Here is a 21,430-nt window from a genome sequence, read left to right on the forward strand (position 1 = left end):
CCGGTACCGGTCTGCACGTCGAGAGCAGCACGCGCGGACGCTCTCGAACCACCCCGCGGCTTTGCCCCCATCGCCAATCCACCGGCTGTGCGATGTCAGAATGAGAAGCACTCGACGCCACGTTCCAGATCCAACACAAGCGCAGTGCAAGGCAGATCGTTGCAATGACGGATCACAATTTTTTTTAAAAACCTTATCTACTGTTAGATATTTGTTTGTGTTAATATGGTCACGTGTAGCTTTTTTATGTACAAAAATCCCATCGTCTGACAAAATGTAACATTTAAACTTATGCTTATTTTATTCAAAATACAGTTAACAGTAACATGCACATTTGTAAACCAATTCTGTTCTACAGAGCATGACTGAATTACCTTCATGTGCTCTTACCAAGTGATAAATTCATCTAAGAAAAATAGTGTAAATTGAGAATATATGCCCATAACGGGTAAAGTACATGGCCCATAAAAGCTATTACGTGTTCTGTTCATTAATCCACAATGTAATATGTAAGAACCTCATCACAATGCAAAACAGTCATACTGTTCTATTTCAATAGGACTGGCATGTGCATTTAATGCGGGAAACAGCAGATGTCAAACAAATATTAAGTTACATTGGTACTCAATCAACGTGATAGTTGATTGTGAAAAATATGAGCCATGCATCTTTGTATTGTCATTTGTAAACGAAGTCTTATTGGCAGGCAGCACAAAATGGGACTGAACGCAACGTGGGTTTCCCATGAAGGGTTACGAGGCTTGAAATACATCCCTCGGTTGTCATCCAAGCAAGCCAAAACGTGTCGCCACAACCACGTTCATATTCTAAAGCTGCCAACTACAGGACATTCCAGAACAAATGCTCTTCGCAATCAAGACGAGTCGTGTGAAGTCTGAAGGCGACCGCGGACGATGCTGCCGCGTGACTCGGAGCAGGAATGTAGTCACCACACTTCACGACGGAATTCGTCACAAGCGTAACGTCCGTTTTCATTTTGAAGTGAAAATTCGACTGACAAGCCCTCCGTTTTCTCCATGTGGACGTGTTGGCGGTACCACCGGCGCTGAGTGATTAAACAAACACAAATCGCTCTTATTTATCTCCCCGCGATTATCAACCCCGATCAGAAAATCTTGCAGGGTGGTGGCAGTGGTGATGTTGCGTCCAAATCAGTCCTCGTGATGTCGAAGCAGTGGGAAAGTGAACGTGTATGTGAGCGGGCCGATCACGAAGAATGTCCACGGTCTGTTTGCCGTGCAGCAGCACCCAGCCCTGATGACGATTGGCTGATCCGTGTTTTTGACTCCTCGTGCCCTCGACAGATCTGAGCCGTGCCCTAAACTCGGTTGGACAATTCCTCAATTCATTTCCAACGCTCAACTCGCCGGACTGTCCATCGGCGGATCAAGACGACGACGACGACGACGAAGAAGAAGCAGAAGAAGAAGCAGATGATGATGCTCCAGTCCGACCTCGGGCTCATAAGGCAACGCAAGGAAGCTGCTGCTGCTGCTGCTGCTGCAATTCAGGCGCATCCCTCCCCCTGGTCGGCCCAAAAAGTTCGCGGGCCCAGGAACCGAGTCACCGGTCAATATCGACCTTTTTTTTTAGCAAGGCTCAGCCGACTGAATACAACTTCGAATCGCGTCAAACGACAGGATCAATTAATGACTGATTTTTAAAAAAGCAGATTATCTGATGAACATTTTTATTTCCGACTGTTTCATGAGGATCGTCGTGTGCTACGCTTCATCGATGTACCGCCAATACGTCCATTTACAGAATATCATTTGGAGAATCCTCTACCATGATCTGTACCTTTGCTGAAACAAGCACTTCTAATATTTTCTTATTTCTATTCAATGTTGTGAAACGCCAGTGAAAATGTGAGCCAACTCGAGTTACAGGATTCACATTGTAACCTCAGTAAAAAACATGATTGTAACCAATCCGATTAATTTTCATAACGTTCTATCATGTAATCGCTTATATATGTATTTTTTTTATTTAAAAAACGTGTTTGCTTTACATATTATAAATATTCTTCAACAAATGACTATTGGTAATGGTTGTGCGCGCCAAGTTTGACGGGGCTTAGAAGCCCACAACTTGCGAGGCTACACCACTAAAACGTTACGCCAACACTGTTATTTGCTCACCCACGAAGATACCAGCACCCTCAATGTTCATCGCATGGCTGGGTGGGGGGGATCGTCGATAGGGCCGGGAATTCATTCACTGGTTGTGGGTTCAATCATTCATTCTATCACGATCCGTGCTGATGACAAGCAAAGCCTAGATGCAAGTTTGACTTGTCAGTTCAAAAGTGAACCCAAATATGATCTCTCTGTCTCCTCCCACTTCATGAGTTTGTGTGCCTTTGTCGTGGTACAGCAGAGCCCCTCTTGACGGCGAATCGCTTAACGACGGGCGTCTATAGAGCCCAATGTGTTCACTTTCCGACCATTGCCATGTTAACGACGGGCTGTTGTAAGTACAGTAAATATTAATTAACGCATTGATTAACCATATTTCTTTTCATATTATGTATTTATAATGTTCGTATTTTTATGTATTCATATACATTGTTTAATTATTTTAAAGTACGTGTTTTGGGGTTAAAAAGGGTAACTTTCGATGCTATCGGAACAAATGACGCCTTTAACATGGATTTCCTAGTACTTGCTTTAACCACCGAGTTCGTGGAACCAATTAGAGTCGTTAAGAGGGGTTCTACTCGATTGGAATATCACTCGGCCGCCCGTCACCTGGTGACCCGGCGGTGCCCTCTCCATGACCTCAGGTGGAAGGCACCACAACCCAGGGCATTCCAAGCAAAAGGCGCCCCCTCCCCCCCGAAAAATTCCACTCCACCAGCCACCTCTTACTTGTCGTCTTCAGCAATGCTGGTAAGTCCATGGAAGCATTCCGCCCCCCCCCCCCCAGAGAGATCAGCACGTAGCACCGGTATGTAACACTGCAGCTCGTTTTACAGAATACTACGCACATGTCATCAGCATGTGAGACGCGAGCTGTCGTGCACCCACCAATTACTAAGCATCTGTAGTGCACCCATCACTTGCACTATTACGCACATACCTTTAAGTTAGGCGTATGGCATCCAATGAAACGTCAAGCAGCTATTACCAACGCAGTAGGAAAACGTGTTCTTGTAGTATGACTTCAGCCATTCAAATATACATGTCACGTTTAAATGGTTGTTTTGGATTGTGAAATAGCAATATCCCAATTGTGCTACTGGAATTGTGGCAGAGCTGTAACCAAAATAAACATGTTGGTGAGCTGGTCGAGAAGCCACAGAACTCAAGCTCCTGCTGTCCTCGTCCTCACGTGAGGGACAGAGGAAACACTTCTACCAGCCCTCACCTGCCCTGCAGCGACAACAACAACATCCACCATCCGCCACGAAGCGGCGGTGATGACACCACAGAGCTTGTGCCAGGCTAGATGAACCTTGGGGCCTTGTGGAGTGTCGAAGGCTCGCTGACAGGTGGAGACGGGACAGACCCAAGTGTTACGAGTTAACTGCCTGAGACGACTGACAGATGCGCCAGCCTGCCCACTCTCACCTACGCATACTAATACACCGCGACCAGACACAAAACCCACTCAGCATGAGACCCGAAAGATTATGATTTTGTCACATGCGCGTGCGTATTGAAACATATCGAGTCAAGATTCTTAGAAGAGAACACCTGAATTCATGTTAGCTGACTTTGTCTGAAATACTCCAAGGCCTTTGCAGGAATTTACAAGATTGTGCTTTTTAAGTTGTGCAGGTAAATGGGAGGCATTACTCCTAGAAATAGTTATCATTATGAGACTGCTCCATATGTTCACAAGATTTTGTAAGGGTCATTTGTTGACCAAGCTACGATATTTGATGTGAGATTGTGCTTTCAATAATGCTCTTAAGTTGTCTAAAGCTAGGGTTCTCTGGATCTTGGAAGCTGAGCAGGTTTAAGCCTGGTTACCACGTTGGTGGTCGTGACCAATATTATCCATGAGTTTTTTTTTTTTTGGGTAAGATCGCATGAATATAAATGTGTCGTGAAACCTACCACCACCCGGCACAGCCAATTAATAAGGTTTGTCACGTAAACAAAACAAGCAAATTAGTTACTAGTCCAGCACTCCGGTGTGTTGGAGAGTAAACCCACAACATTTACAATTTAAATTACAAACCTTACTAATTGGCTGTGTCGGGCGGTGGGGGGCTTAACGACACATTTATGTTTATACGATCTAACCCAAAAAAACTCTGTTATAGGTTTAAGCCTGGTTAAAAGTTGGATGGGATAGTTCCTGTGAATTCCAAGTATTGCAAGGTTGGCAGTACAGAAAGAGGTTTAAGAATCCATCTGGCCAGAGCTTCGACAGTAAGCCCCTGGTATGCGTAGCGCATTTGGTTTTAATGTTCCCACTCATTAATGGAACTGGACAAACATCCCAATGCAGGAACCTCTCTTTAAGGAAATAGTCTTGAGATTCAGCGAGGCTTACCTGGATGAAACTAAGGACACCATAAGTATTGTTGTTGTAATGGGACTGTACGATTCTCTCCGGTATTCTCTGAAATATTTACCCTGTGACCTAATACTACTTTGACGAGAGCATTTAGTACTGGGCCGCCATGACACCCATACACCACAGAAGTGGCACTCTAAGAATATTAACTTCCTTTCACGGTATTCCAAAAAAAAAAAAATTAAGCGTTTTAACGAGCTTACGTCAGACCCTTTGTAGACACGCACCGGTCCACTTGCGAGTTGTAACTCCCGGATACGCATTGTGCTCTTGTACTTCAGTGGTTCGCCATGAACTGCCCGAGAAGAAAAGCTCGCGAAGGTTGGGTGGCCATAGGCGGAAAAAATGTGAAATGCGCACAACAACAATTTCAGACAAACCTGACTATGTACATTGGATAAAACAGCAAAAATCAATCTCCAGACAATTTCCGAATTAGCCGAGAACAAATTCCCACCCCACATGCCTTTTTTTTTTTGGAACATTTAAACGACGGTTTAATATATATATTTGTTTTAATGTACACGAGCTTAATGGAGATACCGCTTGCACAAGAGACGAGGAGAAAGTCTTTTTGAAAAGGCGATGACAAATCAACGACGATGATGATCAAAAAAAAAAGATAACCCAGCGTTTCACAGCATGGGGTTTGCAGGTGAGAAGCCACGCCGTGCCACGCGTCACGTGACGCGTCCGTCACAGTCAGGGGCGCACGCTCCGCGGCGACCTCTCGGGCTCGTGCGTGCGACGGCTGCGTCCCTTCTTGCCGTCCTGGAGGTGCTTCCACTTTGCGTGGCCGAAGCCTCCGTGGTGCCGTCCCTTGCCCTGCCGGCCGCGGTGGTGCCGCCGCTCGCGATGCCACACCTGCTCGCAGAAGTCATCGACGCCGCCCAGCGTCGGGTGGTTGATGAGCTGCATGAAGTCGCGGTACCAGAGCTGGCCCTGCGGGGCGGCGCCCGGCAAGGACGGCGGCGGCGGCGGCGGCGAGGGGCCGGCGCCCTCCGTCGCCTGCGCGATCCTGGCCCTGGACATGGCCTCGTCCTCCTTCTGCAGGAGCTCTTCGAGCTGCGCGGCGTCGATCACCTCGAGGCGGAAGCGCCGCAGGGTCTGCGCGAAGCCGTGCTCCGAGGCGCGGCACAGGTAGGATCCCGTGTCCCCGCGCAGCGTGCCGCGGAAGAGCAGCCCGTGGGCCGTCTTCGCCACGCGGTCGTCCAGCGTCACCTGCGCGGGTGGAGGGGGCGGGGGTGAAAGGGCCGCGTCAAAAGGAGACACGGGACGCACGCCCCGGCGGATAACGACGCGCGGAAGGGGGGCCGCTGAATTTCACCGGAGGCCGTCGTTGCAGTTTGTGTTCACCCCTTTCTCTTTGAATGCTTGGACGGAGCTCAGAGGGTAAAACACAAAGCCCAAGCACATCCTGATCGTGATCAGAGGTTTGATGCTTCACGCATGTGTGACGTTTTTTTTTTAACTTAACAATTGATTTTTAAACAGTAGCTCTGAAAATAGCCCCACTTCCTCCAGGTGTGCTCATTAATTTGGTATTGCTTCTGCAGGGTTTATTACAAGTTAAGTTTTCACGCACGCATCAGTCAGTTCGTGATAATTTGCAATGAATGAGGTCACCAGGCTCCGTGTGAGAAGCCCCATGAACGAGGACCTTGCCAAAGTGCGTACAGTGAGCACAACAGGCAAGAGTAGCAGTACGGTACGATACGAAATTACGGCACGATACATGATGTTTTGGTTCTTAACTACGGTATGATATTACGGTACAGTATTCTTGTCATCAGCTACGGTACGGAAGTACAGATATATATTTTTTATGTACCCTTTCTGTACCAACTCAGGTGACCAATTAATCATTCTACTCTATTGTCTACAATAATTTAACAGGTCAGCTAGCAAAAACTAAAATGGCAGGCAAGATTCCTTTCTCAAAATGCCACTTAGCGTTGATAACGAATGAGAATTTTAAGCGTTTTTAATCGACATTTAAAAATTATGCCATTTTGGATTTAAATGCGTTTTTGTCAATTCTAACAAAGCAATCGAACATGTTAACAGAAGATTGTTTTTTTTAAAGGGTAAGAAGCATTCAGCAAAATATAAATCAGGCAAAACGATATACTATAAAGCTTGCTTGTCATCTTTCCCTTTTTTTCTTATTTTTGTATGGCATAAGGTACGAAATTTTACCGTACTGGTACGATACCAAAATGATCTCAAAGGTACGGTACAAAAAATCAAAAGGCACGGTACAAAGTTACGGTCCGGTATTTTTTCGAGTATGAAATACAAAAAAAATATCTCCTACCGCTGCACCGTACTGCCAAGTGCTTACTGCGCTCATGGTTCCGTACCAGGCGGAGTCCTGATACACTTTGTCATTGAAGCGTTAACATCTCAAAAGTCACACTATCTGATTTGCAAGGCGGGTGGATAAATACAAACCTGCTACCCACACCCGCCTGGAATTCACAGTCGTGGATTTGCTTCCCCGATGTTTGTCGTCTATTTTATTTATTCTTAGCACGTAATTAAAATCTTCTCAGTCTCAACATATAGATCTTTATTCAGTTTTTTCCCTCTTTGCTGTTTATTATGGTTTTTTTTGCAATGTGGGTCTGTTGATATAATAAACCTGCCTCCAAATTTTCACACTCTTGTTGCTTACATTTAGTTTTAAAACCTTGTAAGTTTAACAAACTTTTAGAATTATTCTTTGGTTCTTTCGGTAAAGTCACGTAGATCGCGTAAGTATAAATGTGTCGTAGCCCTACACCACCCAACACAGGCAATTAGTAAGGGATTTGTCACGTAAATAAAACGCCAATTAGTTACTACTTCAGCCCACCGGTGTGTTGAAGAGTAAATCCACAACATTTACAATTTGAGTATGACGTTTCGCTGGTAATTACACCGAGCATCATCGGGCAATTTGCCAAATCGTCCGATGATGCTGGATGTAAATCCCTTACTAATTGGTTCAGTCGGGTGGTGGAGGGTTACGACGCATTTATAGTTACGTGATCTAACTCAAGAACCTTAATTATTAACTTTTAGAAGATTAACTTTTCGAGTGATGCCCCTCAATTTTAACTATATTACTTTAAGATTAACTTTTCGAGTGATGCCCCTCAATTTTAACTATATTACTTTATGCCATATTGTAGCAGTGCCGATATGTTCATATAGCTATTCTGGTGACTAGTTAACGATAGTTTGAACAACTGCTTTGTGAAAAATAAAATGTTCTCGAAACAGATGGTTTAACATCTCCCACTGGGAGCTTTCACCAAACACCCACCGTTGGACTTTACCTTTCTCCACCACAACACCAAACTGTACCACTACTCTATTAGCTCCACTAACGCTGCATTGACACAACTCTAGACGGGCGTCTAAAACCAAAGTCTCACTGAAGAAAGCCAGTTCGGCCCAAAGTACCGACGTATTCAGTCCCACTCACTGACGGAAACACAACCCCCACGCGACGCTCTCCACGCCAACGTCACTAACGGGGAAGATGCCTGCCAACGACGCTGGTGGGGAGTGGAGGCGGTCACCTCGTTCTTGGCGGACTGGCCGCTGAGCTTGCCAAGGAGCCAGGAGACATGCGCTTGCTGGGACTTGGGGAGGCACTCCAGCAGCAGGCTGCTGTTCTCCACTCCGTACACCAGCTGCTCCTCCATGCTCTCTGCATCCCCAGCCACTGAAGCCACACACAGGCTCCCAGCACTCAAGCAGGCCGCTTGTTGTTGTTGTTGTTGTCGTGTTTAGCTTGTTGACTCCCCCCTCCCTCCCGCCCCGCCACGCACCTCCGAATAGCAATGGTTGGCTACGTACGGTGCGTAGGAAGTTTTAACGCACGTACATCCTCCACAATGACGCTCGTGGTTATTTTGTGTGACGTGTTGTGTGGTGTCGCGTCGGACTGGGAAACCGTTGTCTGACAGAAGTGGGGAACCTTGCCGGTGAGACAGTGAACGCCAAAACCCCGTCCAGAGTTTGCACGTGCTGAACCAATTGCTGCTGAAACTATGCACTCCACAGAAGGCTGTGTGCCAGTTTGGATGTGTAAAAAAAGCTCATTTATTTTTGTGCAGAGGGATTGATACTGAAAGAAGGTGTATTGTCTTGCATATTTATTGTCTCTGGAGAAAGGATCAATAAGCACAAAGCCACCACTATGTGCTTAATAATACGAAAAGCAAACTTGCTGTGTTTGAAAAAAAAATATGTATTACACATTTTATTGGCAAGACGGTTAATCACAACATGCCCATGTGAGTATAAAGACTATCTCTGTGCCCGTCTCTGGAATCCCATGTATTTCTCAATAGCTTATGAGACGTCACAAATATTTAAACACAAGTTTTACTTTTAAACATCACTTTATCTGAAAATCTGCCAAAGCAGGAGTAGCATAAGGCTGCTGGGCCCTGGATCCAGGTGCTCGCGGCCAGGAAAGACGGGGTCGCGAGTAATAATTGTTTGAAGCGCTGCCGCACACTTACGTGAGTAGTACTGGTCGGAGCACTGGGTGAGGGGGTCTCCGTTGCGAACGTCCTGCCGCCGTGACCTCCTGCTGCGAAAGCAAAAGCCGTGACGGTAATGCTTAAAGCGGCACAATAGCATCGTAATGGGTGCCCCGGTGGCGAGATGTTAACAACCTCGCCTGGTATACAGGAAGTAACGGGTTCGCCCCCGACCCTGACGCCTGCTGCTGTATATTTGGAGTTTGCATGTTCTCTCTCTCTCCCCGTAGTCGCGTGGATTTTTCTGTGGGTCCTCCGGTTTTTCCCACCAAATTAATAATCAACATCATGCGTTTAGAGCATTAGGCTGCTAGAAATTTCCACGTGATGATAAGCCACTTAGTTGAGCTATCATTTGTCGCCAGGTCACTTATGAAAAAGAGCTATGTAGCTCAGCGAGCTTTACCTGGTAAAATAAAAAAATAGTTCAATTACATTTTTCTGTTCTCCTGTAACGCGGTAGTTGCTTCCTGAAGAACACCGCATTGTGGAAAAATCGCGTTATAATAAATTATATATAGTATAGGGTATAAAGCACAATGACACGAAAACACGCGAGATGCGTATGCAGGTTGAGCACGGACTGAGGCGAGCGGGTAGCATCTAGAAGCATCCAGCAGCATCCCGACGCCTCGTGTGACGACGCTACGCCGAGGCAGCCGCACAAACCGCTCATTCCTCCTCGCGCCACGTAGTCCCGTCCGCTCGATTCGCGCTCTACATCCAATCCGCGTTTTGACAGCCAAGACGCGTTTGGCAGGAGAACTGCCCGTGACGTCACAGCCAGCTTGAGGACGCGGCGATCGCGGCGGCGGGGAACCTGCGCGAGCTGGGGAAGTATCGCGTGCAGGAGGCGCCGTCCCAGGCGCAGTAGGGGTCCCGGGCGAGGCAGCACTCGGCGCACGCCTCGCCGTACACCCCGCAGCGGTGCAGCGCCAGCTGCGTGAGCCCGCCGCTCGAGCCGATGTAGAGGTATTGCTGTGGTCAAGGAACGGGCGGAAGACACCGCGCGCCGTGTGTGCGATGTCCGGGCTCTGCCGTGCCATGCTCGTAGTGGGGGGCGACTGGGGAGATGGGGGTGATTAACACCCCCCCCCCACACGAATATTTATTGGTGTTTGATTGATATTTAAGGGATAATTTTTTCTATATTCTTTTTAGTATCATTATTATTCAATGTAGGCCCTATTTTAAAAGGCTGCCATTTTTTAACGAACTTCCCACCCATGGGCACTTTCCAGATCCGCCTCTGCTGCCAGGAGAGAGTTTACTAGCGGCAAACGAGGCGCCATAACGCCGACTTGGTGAAAACCCACGGCCTCTCCGGCAAATCACGCATGCCAGCTCCCTTTTCCGGGATCTCCGTGTCCCTGAAACCTGGAAATCAGTCGGGGACATTTGTGTTGAAGCTATTTTGTTTGAAAACGATTTCTATTGATCCAACCATGGGTGGTGTACAACTTCTGCGACAGGTGAGCGGTGCATAACGGGATAGGTGGCTAGGACAGACAACCAACGCAGACGCGTAGGACCGTAGCGTTATGCGGTTCGTGCGTCAGATCCATTTTCTTCAGGGAAGGAAGGGGGAAAGAGGAGGGGGGAGGGGGAGTCGGTCTCATTTCAAGTTCAGTCAAATGAACTCAGGTTCTCTGGAGTGGCATTCACAAGGGGGCCCCATATCTGGGTAAACTCCCCTTCCCTATTCCTCAGTTTCCGACTCAGGTGTTCTAAAGCTAGGACGAATAGGGAGTTATGTTGAAGGGTGAATGAGGGGGGTCCCCATGATTATTCCAGTAGCTCAGGATCATCTTTCTAACGAAACTGCTAAATTCTTGGAGAAGGGTGTGTTGGTGCCTGGTAATGCCTTGGGGTTTAAGGCCCAGGAGGAGGAGGATACAATGTTGGGTATTGTCTCAGTGCCAGACATCACGTTCTACAGATCGGTAAATTTTATCATAGAATGTCCTCATGGTGGGACAGTCCCATAAGGCATGAATGCAACGTTTAGATGGTGCCTAGGGGGCACCTGGGCCAGTCCAGGGATTTGGTCGAAACTCTTTTTTTTTAAACACTAATCTTGCTAACAAACCAACTGAATGCATTCTAGATTTGAAGCTTTCGTGACTTCAAGGATTCATACTCTTTGGTTTTATTCGGTAAAGTCACCGTAGATAAAAAAAAAAAAAAAAATCACGACGTTTCGGAGGCAACACAAGCCTCTGTCTTCAGGTGGAATAGTCACAGCAGAAGATAAAACCAAAGAGTATCAACTGAATGCAGTTCGCTGGAAAATCCACGTGTGCGTTGTTTTTTTCATTTAAACTCGAGCAACGTTCGCTCACGTTGAAGCCTATTTCCCGACTGTTGAATTCATTTACATCACTGGCAGCAAGCAGTAGTGATCTAAAAAAAGGTATTATTTGTGAAAACAACATTGAATCGTACACAGGGCACTTTTGAAAAGGCGTTAGGGAACTCACCAGCTTTGATGAGATTTCCATGCTCAAGATGGGTTCAGGTTCCTAAGTTGAAACACACAAATGACGACTGAAATGAGTAAGTAAATAAACAACACAATGCATTCACAACCAGCACAAATTTGTGTTTACGTTGAATTATAGTTTAACAAAAAGGCCTGCGACCAGATCTCCTCATGCGTTCTGGGGAGCTAAGCAGGCCTGAGCCTGGATAGTGCTTGGATGGGCGACAGCATTAACAAACAGTCTGCTATAGGGCTGACAGGTTGCTATAGGGTTTCTATGGGGCTGTGAGACGATGCAGTGGCCTGTGGGTAGCTATAGGGTTGCTATAGGGTTATGAGATGACGCGGTGGGCTTTGGGTTGTTATAGGTTGCTATATTGATGCTATAGCTTACTATAGGGTTGCTATCGGGTTGTTATAAGTTGCTATAGGGCCGCTATAGGTTACTAAAGGGTTGCTATAGGATATCTATAGGATATCTATAGGGCTGCAATAGGTTGCTATAGGGTTGCTATCGGGATGCTATAGGGTTGCTATAGGGCTGCTATAGGTTACTAAAGGGTTACTAAAGGGTTGCTATAGGTTACTGGTTGCTATAGGGTTGTTATAAAGCTGCTATAGGTTGCTATAGGGTTGCTATATGGCTGTGAGACAACGCGGTGAGCAGCAGAGGTCAGTGCAGCAACAGCCAGCACAGGTCTGTGCACTTTTAAGTGGAAAGCAAGGCAGAAATAAACACCATGAATGTGCATCGTTCTAATAATTGGGCCAGTGGCAATTATTAGGTCGAGTATGATGTCACTGCTACCGGCATTTGCCACCATTTCACTGCAGGGCTACAAATACAAACTCTCCTCTCTGCCTGCGGGCTCCAATCCCTGTAGGTGCAGACGAACCTTGAAGACCTGTATCTCCTCAAGCAGAACCTCCTCCAAGTCCTGCCAGGTCTGACGTGGCACAGACACCACCTTGAGCACTGTGCCCACGTCTGCATTCGCCACGCACCCACACGGCACGCACCACACACAAAGACAACGCTCCCCCGTATAGCCTTAACAGACTGTTGGGGCAAGTTGACGTCAGCGAGCACCTATGAAGGCCGGCAAGGCACACGAGGGGGTGGGTGGCCAGCACCACGCACGGCCGCCTTTGTTTCCCTAGTGGCGATGTTTACACACCGCAGCAGGTACTCATTTGAGGCTGAATCGACCTAGGGGAGGCCCAGGGCCGGTTCAGATAATCGTCACCGGCCGTGAGCGGGATGGAACTGCGCTCGTCGGGTTCGTAGCGTGGCGAAGCGCTAACCGCTGCGCCACCGCTCCCCCTCCGCACCACACACACACCCCATGCCACCCCACACCACAAGCACCGCACACCCACACAGAGACACACCCGCGCAAGCACCGCACACATCACATGACACAATGCTTATATGACACGCAAGTACGTATAACACACAAATCGCGCACCCCATTTGTGATTTTGACTTCATCACTGCAATGCAATGGCTAAGTCTTACAAATTACATCACTCTCACGTGAGAGTGGGTAAAGCATTTTAGCAGTCGACCCAATGCACGAGAAAATTCCCAGCTGCTGTGCGCCCCAGCAGCGTAAAAGGAGCACACAGCAGTCGATCGACAGGTCATGCATGGTAGGGTAAAGTGTGGGTTACTCTCCCCTCTACCAAGACATCTGTCCGGCGTGGAAGAGTAGGCCAAGTACTCTCCAGACAGGCTCTCTCTGAAGTTGCCTCTAGCGGAGCCCCTTCGACCAGCGGCGCCTTAAGCCCGCACCTTTAAACTCACAGTGGATACGGTGATTCACAATGGGAGTGGCTCAGCTACTCTGGTGGCTATTGCATCGCCAGCCATTGGAATGACAGCAAACTAAACACAAAAGCAGTTCTCAAGAAATAAGTATTCAATCTCGATGATGTAAAAGTGCATAGCTCCAGTGGCATCCTAATATCGGACGGAAAAGCTTTCCAGACGGCCGCACAAGTGCATCTGAAAGCGCCGCACGATGACGCGGTGACCACCGTCTGTGTTCGATGGCCAGCCAAAAGCTGCTGCGAGGGTGAACGGAGTTCACGCGATGGTTCACGCTGCATGAGAAGAACATCACAGAGAGACGTCACAGAGAGACACACCACACTCGTTCCATCCCCAGAGAGACGTCACAGAGAGACGTCACAGAGAGACACACCACGCTCGTCCCACCCCCAGAGAGGCGACACAGAGAGACGTCACACAGAGAGACGTCACAGAGAGACGTCACAGAGAGACGTCACAGAGAGACGTCACAGAGAGACACACCACGCTCGTCCCACCCCCAGGGAGACGTCACAGAGAGACGTCACAGAGAGACACACCACGTTCATCCCACCCCCAGAGAGACGTCACAGAGAGACGTCACAGAGAGACGACACAGAGAGACGTCACAGAGAGACGTCACAGAGAGACACACCACGCTCGTCCCACCCCCAGAGAGACGTCACAGAGAGACGTCACAGAGAGACGTCACAGAGAGACACACCACGCTTGTCCCACCCCCAGGGAGACGTCACAGAGAGACGTCACAGAGAGACACACCACGCTCGTCCCACCCCCCAGAGAGACGTCACAGAGAGACGTCACAGAGAGACACACCACGCTCGTCTCACCCCCAGAGAGACGTCACAGAGAGACGTCACAGAGAGACGTCACAGAGAGACACACCACGCTCGTCCCACCCCCAGAGAGACGTCACAGAGAGACGTCACAGAGAGACGTCACAGAGAGACACACCACGCTCGTCCCACCACCCAGAGAGACGTCACAGAGAGACGTCACAGAGAGACGTCACAGAGAGACACACCACGTTCGTCCCACCCCCCGAGAGACGTCACAGAGAGACGTCACAGAGAGACACACCACGCTCGTCTCACCCCCAGAGAGACGTCACAGAGAGACGTCACAGAGAGACGTCACAGAGAGACACACCACGCTCGTCCCACCCCCAGAGAGACGTCACAGAGAGACGTCACAGAGAGACACACCACGCTCGTCCCACCACCCAGAGAGACGTCACAGAGAGACGTCACAGAGAGACGTCACAGAGAGACACACCACGTTCGTCCCACCCCCTGAGAGACGTCACAGAGAGACGTCACAGAGAAACACACCACGCTCGTCCCACCCCCAGAGAGACGTCACAGAGAGACGTCACAGAGTGACGTCACAGAGAGACACACCACGCTCGTCTCACCCCCAGAGAGACGTCAGAGAGAGACGTCACAGAGAGACGTCACAGAGAGACACACCACGTTCGTCCCACCCCCAGAGAGACGTCACAGAGAGACGTCACAGAGAGACGTCACAGAGAGACACACCACGCTCGTCCCACCCCCACAGAGACGTCACAGAGAGACGTCACAGAGAGACGTCACAGAGAGACACACCACGCTCGTCCAAACCCCAGAGAGACGTCACAGAGAGACGTCACAGAGAGACACACCACGTTCGTCCCACCCCCAGAGAGACGTCACAGAGAGACGTCACAGAGAGACGTCACAGAGAGACACACCACGCTCGTCCCACCCCCAGAGAGACATCACAGAGAGACGTCACAGAGAGACGTCACAGAGAGACACACCACGCTCGTCCCACCCCCAGAGAGACGTCACAGAGAGACGTCACAGAGAGACGTCACAGAGAGACACACCACGTTCGTCCCACCCCCAGAGAGACGTCACAGAGAGACGTCACAGAGAGACGTCACAGAGAGACGTCACAGAGAGACGTCACAGAGAGACGTCACAGAGAGACACACCACGCTCGTCCCACCCCCAGAGAGACGTCACAGAGAGACGTCACAGAGAGACGGCACACAGAGAGACGTCACAGAGAGACGACACAGAGAGACACACCACGCTCGTCCCACCCCCAGAGAGACGTCACAGAGAGACGTCACAGAGAGACGTCACAGAGAGACGTCACAGAGAGACACACCACGCTCATCCCACCCCCAGAGAGACATCACAGAGAGACGTCACAGAGAGACGACACAGAGAGACGTCACAGAGAGACGTCACAGAGAGACGTCACAGAGAGACACACCACGCTCATCCCACCCCCAGAGAGACATCACAGAGAGACGTCACAGAGAGAGACGTCACAGAGAGACGTCACAGAGAGACACACCACGCTCGTCCCACCCCCAGAGAGACATCACAGAGAGACGTCACAGAAAGACGTCACAGAGAGACACACCACGCTCGTCCCACCACCCAGAGAGACGTCACAGAGAGACGTCACAGAGAGACACACCACGCTCGTCCCACCCCCAGAGAGACGTCACAGAGAGACGTCACAGAGAGACACACCACGTTCGTCCCACCCCCCGAGAGACGTCACAGAGAGACGTCACAGAGAGACGTCACAGAGAGACACACCACGCTCATCCCACCCCCAGAGAGACGTCACAGAGAGACGTCACAGAGAGACACACCACGCTCATCCCACCCCCAGAGAGACATCACAGAGAGACGTCACACAGAGAGACGTCACAGAGAGACGTCACCAAGAGACACACCACGCTCGTCCCACCCCCAGAGAGACGTCACAGAGAGACGTCACAGAAAGACGTCACACAGAGAGACGTCACAGAGAGACGTCACAGAGAGACACACCACGCTCGTCCCACCCCCAGAGAGACGTCACAGAGAGACGTCACACAGAGAGACGTCACAGAGAGACGTCACAGAGAGACGACACAGAGAGATACACCACGCTCGTCCCACCCCCAGAGAGACGTCACAGAGAGACGTCACACAGAGAGACGTCACAGAGAGACGTCACCGAGAGACACACCACGCTCGTCCCACCCCCAGAGAGACGTCACAGAGAGACGTCACAGAAAGACGTCACACAGAGAGACGTCACAGAGAGACGTCACAGAGAGACGTCACAGAGAGACGTCACAGAGAGACGTCACAGAGAGACACACCACGCTCGTCCCACCCCCAGAGAGACGTCACAGAGAGAAGCGCCCCGCGTCCCCGCTGACCGGTGGCGATGAACATGACGTCGTAGTGGCCGTCGTCGGCCTCCACGCGGTCCACGACGATCTGCGTGAAGCGGTACCCCACGTCGGTCTGCAGCAGCAGCGGCCGCTGTGCCGCGGGTCGCACCGGGTGCAGCATCAGCGGGTGGCTCTTCACGAAGCTGACCACCTCGTCCGGGAAGGCCCTCGTCGACTCAAACCCCCCAAATATGCGACTCGGGCACTGCGGCGCACGCACAGGTAGATCAGCGCGCGTGTTAAAGTGTCATTGGTATTGGTGAGTGTCCTGAGTGTGTGTGTCTTTGTGTGTGAGTGTCTGAGTCTGTGTGTGTGAGTGTCTGAGTGTGTGTGTGAATGTCTGGGTGTGTGTGTGAGTGTCTGAGTCTGTGTGAATGTCTGGGTGTGTAGACTCAAAAGAGTACCTGGTGCAGTGTCTAAGTGTGTGTGTGAGTGTCTGAGTCTGTGTGAATGTCTGGGTGTGTGTGTGAGTGTCTGAGTGTGTGTGTGAATGTCTGAGTGTGTGTGTGAGTGTATGGGTGTGTGTGTGAGTGTCTGAGTCTGTGTGAATGTCTGGGTGTGTGTGAATGTCTGAGTCTGTGTGCGTGTGAATGTCTGAGTGTGTGTGTGAGTGTCTGGGTGTGAGTGTCTGAGTGTGTGTGTGAGTGTCTGAGTGTTTGTGTGAGTGTCTGAGTCTGTGTGAATGTCTGGGTGTGTGTGAATGTCTGAGTCTGTGTGCGTGTGAATGTCTGAGTGTGTGTGTGAGTGTCTGGGTGTGAGTGTCTGAGTGTGTGTGTGAGTGTCTGAGTGTTTGTGTGAGTGTCTGGGTGTGAGTGTCTGAGTGTGTGTGTGTGGGTGCCTGAGTGTGTGTGTGTGAGTGTCTGAGTGTTTGTGTGAGTGTCTGAGTATGAGTGTCTAAGTGTGTGTGTGAGTGCCTGAGTGTTTGTGTGAGTGTCTGAGTGTGAGTGTCTGAGTGTGTGTGTTAGTGTGTGTCTGAGTGTGTGTATGTATGAGTGTCTGAGTGTGTGAGTGTCTGAGTGTGTGTGTGAGTGTTTGAGTGTGTGTGTGAGTGTCTGAGTGTGTGTGTTAGTGTGTGTCTGAGTGTGTGTATGTATGTATGCGTGTCTGAGTGTATGAATGTCTGAGTGTGTGTGTGAGTGTCTGAGTGTGTGTGAGAGTGTCTGAGTGTTTGTGTGAGTGTCTGGGTGTGAGTGTCTGAGTGTGTGTGTGAATGCCTGAGTGTTTGTGTGAGTGTCTGAGTGTGAGTGTCTGAGTGTGTGTGTTAGTGTGTGTCTGAGTGTGTGTGTGAGTGTCTGAGTGTTTGTGTGAGTGTCTGAGTGTGAGTGTCTGAGTGTGTGTGTTAGTGTGTCTGAGTGTGTGTATGTATGAGTGTCTGAGTGTGTGAGTGTCCCGAGTGTGTGTGTGTGAGTGTCTGAGTGTGTGTGTGAGTGTCTGAGTGTGTGTGTTAGTGTGTGTCTGAGTGTGTGTATGTATGTATGTATGCGTGTCTGAGTGTATGAATGTCTGAGTGTGTGAGTGTCTGAGTGTTTGTGTGAGTGTCTGAGTGTGTGTGTTAGTGTGTGTCTGAGTGTGTGTATGTATGCGTGTCTGAGTGTATGAGTGTCTGAATGTGTGAGTGTCTGAGTGTTTGTGTGAGTGTCTGAGTGTGTGAGTGTCTGAGTGTGTGAGTGTGTGAGAGCATACCTGTCAACCCATACGGTTTACCCGTATTCCAGTACAGGGAAATTGAGTTTTCAGGTCCATACGGCGTACAGCCGTTTCAATACAGGCAAAAACAAACCAAAAACGTGTTGTCTATTTGTTTGTGTTTCTCCCTTATGATGGAACTTTGTAGGATGAACGTTGAAATTTATAAGGGCACGGGGTGACCAATAAAGTCTCAATTAGTCTGTAATAAGGTAGGCACTGATAGGGGGTTGACATTTATGCATGTGAATATGAGAGTGAGTGTTCACATGGATACATGCCAGCTTTGTGTGAAAAAATATTCAATGTTGAACGTTTATGTTGCTCTTAAACACACCGTATAGCTTCCCTGAATTAAAAACACGTGAGCGCACAGGACTATTTACAATACAATCCGTGGTTTACCCAATGGGCTAGAAGCACGTGGTCACAATTCTGAGGGTTATTAAATACATTTATTATCCCACTCAAATTGAATGGAATTCATCAGAAACCCCAAAATATTTGTGCGTCGAATTTCCCAAAGTTTTTTTTTCTCCCCCCGGGGTATCCAGAACGTCATCGACAAGTGAAATGTTTGAAACCACAAATGCCGTTAAACCACGAAATCCATTAGTCTGTCGGTATGCGTATGTAATTCTTGGTGGCTGAACGCCTGATTAGCTGCGTATAGGGTTCGTGCGTGTGCGTGTGCACATGTTGTTATTATTCTGGCGATTGCCTTGTTCACGGATAATGAGCGTGCGCGAACAGACGCTTAGCGGCGAGGGACTCACGGTGCCAGGGCGCGGGTAGGGCACGCGGCCCTGGTACGCCACCCACTTGTGACTGGGGCCCTCCTTGTGAGCAAACGGGCCCAGGAAGGTGCGGCGGACGTCCGCCATGCTGTACATGCACACGGCCGAGCCCTTGAACACGCTGCTGCAAGGCCACACAACGCACATGCGCACCTGGTCACCGACGTGCTCAGGGGGCACCGGTGCAGCGGTCAGCCCGCTTGCGACACGGGCTTCGATTCTCGCTCACGGCCTATGCCAGTGAAGATTATCTGAATAGATCGTGGGCCTCCCCTAGGTCGACTCAGCCTCAAATGAGTACCTGGTGCGCGGTGTGTAAAACATCACCACTGTGGAGACAAAGGCGGTCGGGCGCGGTGCTGGCCACCAACCCCCTCGTAGCGCCGTTCCGACCTTCATAGGTGCTACTCACTTACTGCACTTGCCCTAAGAGTATATTATAGGCTATAAGGGGAATCTTTGTCTTTGTATGTTTGTTGAACTTCTTCCGCACCGTACGTAGCCAACCATTCGAATCGGAGGTGCGGGTGAAGGACAACAAAGTGAACACAAGAAGCAGTTGTAACTTTTCAATCTATGTTTAAAAGTGCGTAGCTCCCAGCGGCGTTGTAATATCGGAAAGAAGAGCATTCCAGACGGCCGCAGGAGCGCATCTGAAAGCGCCACGCGATGTGGTGACCGATGGCCAACCAAAAGCCGCTGTTGACCGGAGTGCTGATCGACACAACACAACTACGAGAGTAATGAATGCACATAGGTGTGTGTTAGTCACTGAAGAAATGTCGTTTTCACGTTATTTTAACTCGACATTTAAGGCGGTGACGTGGCGTAGTTGTTGTGCTTTGTGCTATGCACTCAGTGACTGGATTCCAAGCCAAAGCCAATGACGTTCAAGTGATGTCTAAGTAAGTAGGGAAGTAAAACTCAGCTTTACAGAGCGCCATTCCCACAAGGCCTCACAGTCGCTCTACAACACAATCCCTGTAAAAACCCTTAAACATTAAACTTAGAGTAAAACAACCCTACACAGATGGATATGCAAGGGGACATTTAAATAAGTATACAGAAAATTAAGCCAAAAGACGACAAAGATGAAGACGAGTGGAGCAGGAGATGCTGAGTCTTCACCCATTCATCAACCTGAACAGATGCTGGGTCTCCACCCCTTCATGAACCTGCACCGACCAGCAGGTGAAGTCTGTAGCCAAGCAACCCCCACGGTTGCCGTGGCATTGGGCTGCCTTCATCAAGCAGATTGCCACGTGGTCTCTAACCCAGCGGTTCTTCACCTATACTGCAGCCTTGCACCCCTTTGGTTCTCAATCCTTTAAAAATGTCTAAAGAATTCCATCCATTTCTTACACCCCCAGAAAGGGCATCACGCATCCCCCAGGGGATGCAGCGTGCACCCCAGGTTAAGAAGAACCACTGATCTAATTGTTCATATTATTTTTTCTTTGTTGAGCCACTAGAGCTAGCACTTTCATAGGACACCTTACTCGTCATGGTGCTGCCCTCCCCCGCATGATAACAACAGGACATTGCATTTGAGATAGAATACAAAACTAATTCAACCTCAGGCAGCGGAGAATTCGTCTTAAAACTGGACTTGAAAACGGGGAGTCATCAGTACGGACAGACGGAGAGAAGGGAGCTCGGGAACAACGGGGAAGGAGAAAACGAGCCGAGCAGATATTGTCTGAGAGTGTCCGCACAAGGTCTCCGTTGATGTGACAGAGGACACGGGGAGCAAGCGGAGTGAGACGCAGATTCGAGTGGTGCACAGGGACGAGTCGTGGAGGATCTCGAATTATGTAAGGATAATATTTGAGATGATTAACAATTGGATTGGGAGCCAGTGGAGGAGATATGAACATTGGGGTGATGTGGTCTCATTTATATTCCTTAGGAGAGGGCGCCACGGTGGCTAGGAGATGTTAACGACCTCGCCTGGTAAGCAAGAGGGCGTGGGTTCGATCCCCACCCAGACGCCTCAATGTTTGGAGTTTGCGTGTTCTCCCTCTGGTCGCGTAGATTTTTCTCCAGGTCCTCAAGGTTTTCCCTCCACATTTATAAACATGCGTTGTGAGTATTTGGCTGCTATTAATTTCCACATGATGATGATGATGATAAACAACTTCGATGAGCTATAATTTGTGGCCTGGTTGCTTCTGAAAAATAGCCGTATAGCTCAGTGGGCCGTACCTGGCTAAATAAAAAATAGTATTTAGAAAAAACGTCTTGTTGGAGTGTTTTGCATCATTTGGTGTTTGGAAGTAAGGAATTTGGGCAAGTCCTAAACGAGACATT

The 21,430-nt window shown here is 49.3% G+C and overlaps 1 protein-coding gene across 9 annotated transcripts in view; it reads right to left on the reverse strand.

The window, feature by feature from the left end:
• Positions 1–277: 277 nt before the first annotated feature.
• Positions 278–21,430, reverse strand: part of LOC116947617 (semaphorin-3A-like) — a 178,111-nt gene continuing 156,958 nt past the window's right edge. For 6 of the 9 annotated variants that reach the window (XM_032963575.2, XM_076070754.1, XM_032963570.2 and 3 more), the window contains exons 11-18: positions 19,100–19,244; positions 16,623–16,842; positions 12,471–12,562; positions 11,573–11,614; positions 9,913–10,070; positions 9,072–9,142; positions 8,121–8,266; positions 278–5,772 (exon numbers count right to left, since the gene is read on the reverse strand). In XM_032963575.2, coding sequence (XP_032819466.2) covers positions 5,254–5,772; positions 8,121–8,266; positions 9,072–9,142; positions 9,913–10,070; positions 11,573–11,614; positions 12,471–12,562; positions 16,623–16,842; positions 19,100–19,244 — 1,393 coding nt within the window. In that variant the 3' untranslated portion in view covers positions 278–5,253. The remainder of the gene's footprint in view (positions 5,773–8,120; positions 8,267–9,071; positions 9,143–9,912; positions 10,071–11,572; positions 11,615–12,470; positions 12,563–16,622; positions 16,843–19,099; positions 19,245–21,430) is intronic. The other 3 variants (XM_032963578.2, XM_032963573.2, XM_032963572.2) reach the window with 3 other exon arrangements.

This window comes from Petromyzon marinus, chromosome 30 (assembly GCF_048934315.1).
Source record: "Petromyzon marinus isolate PM22_M1 ecotype Great Lakes invasive population chromosome 30, UKy_Petmar_22M1.pri1.0, whole genome shotgun sequence".
Taxonomy (NCBI): domain Eukaryota; kingdom Metazoa; phylum Chordata; class Hyperoartia; order Petromyzontiformes; family Petromyzontidae; genus Petromyzon; species Petromyzon marinus.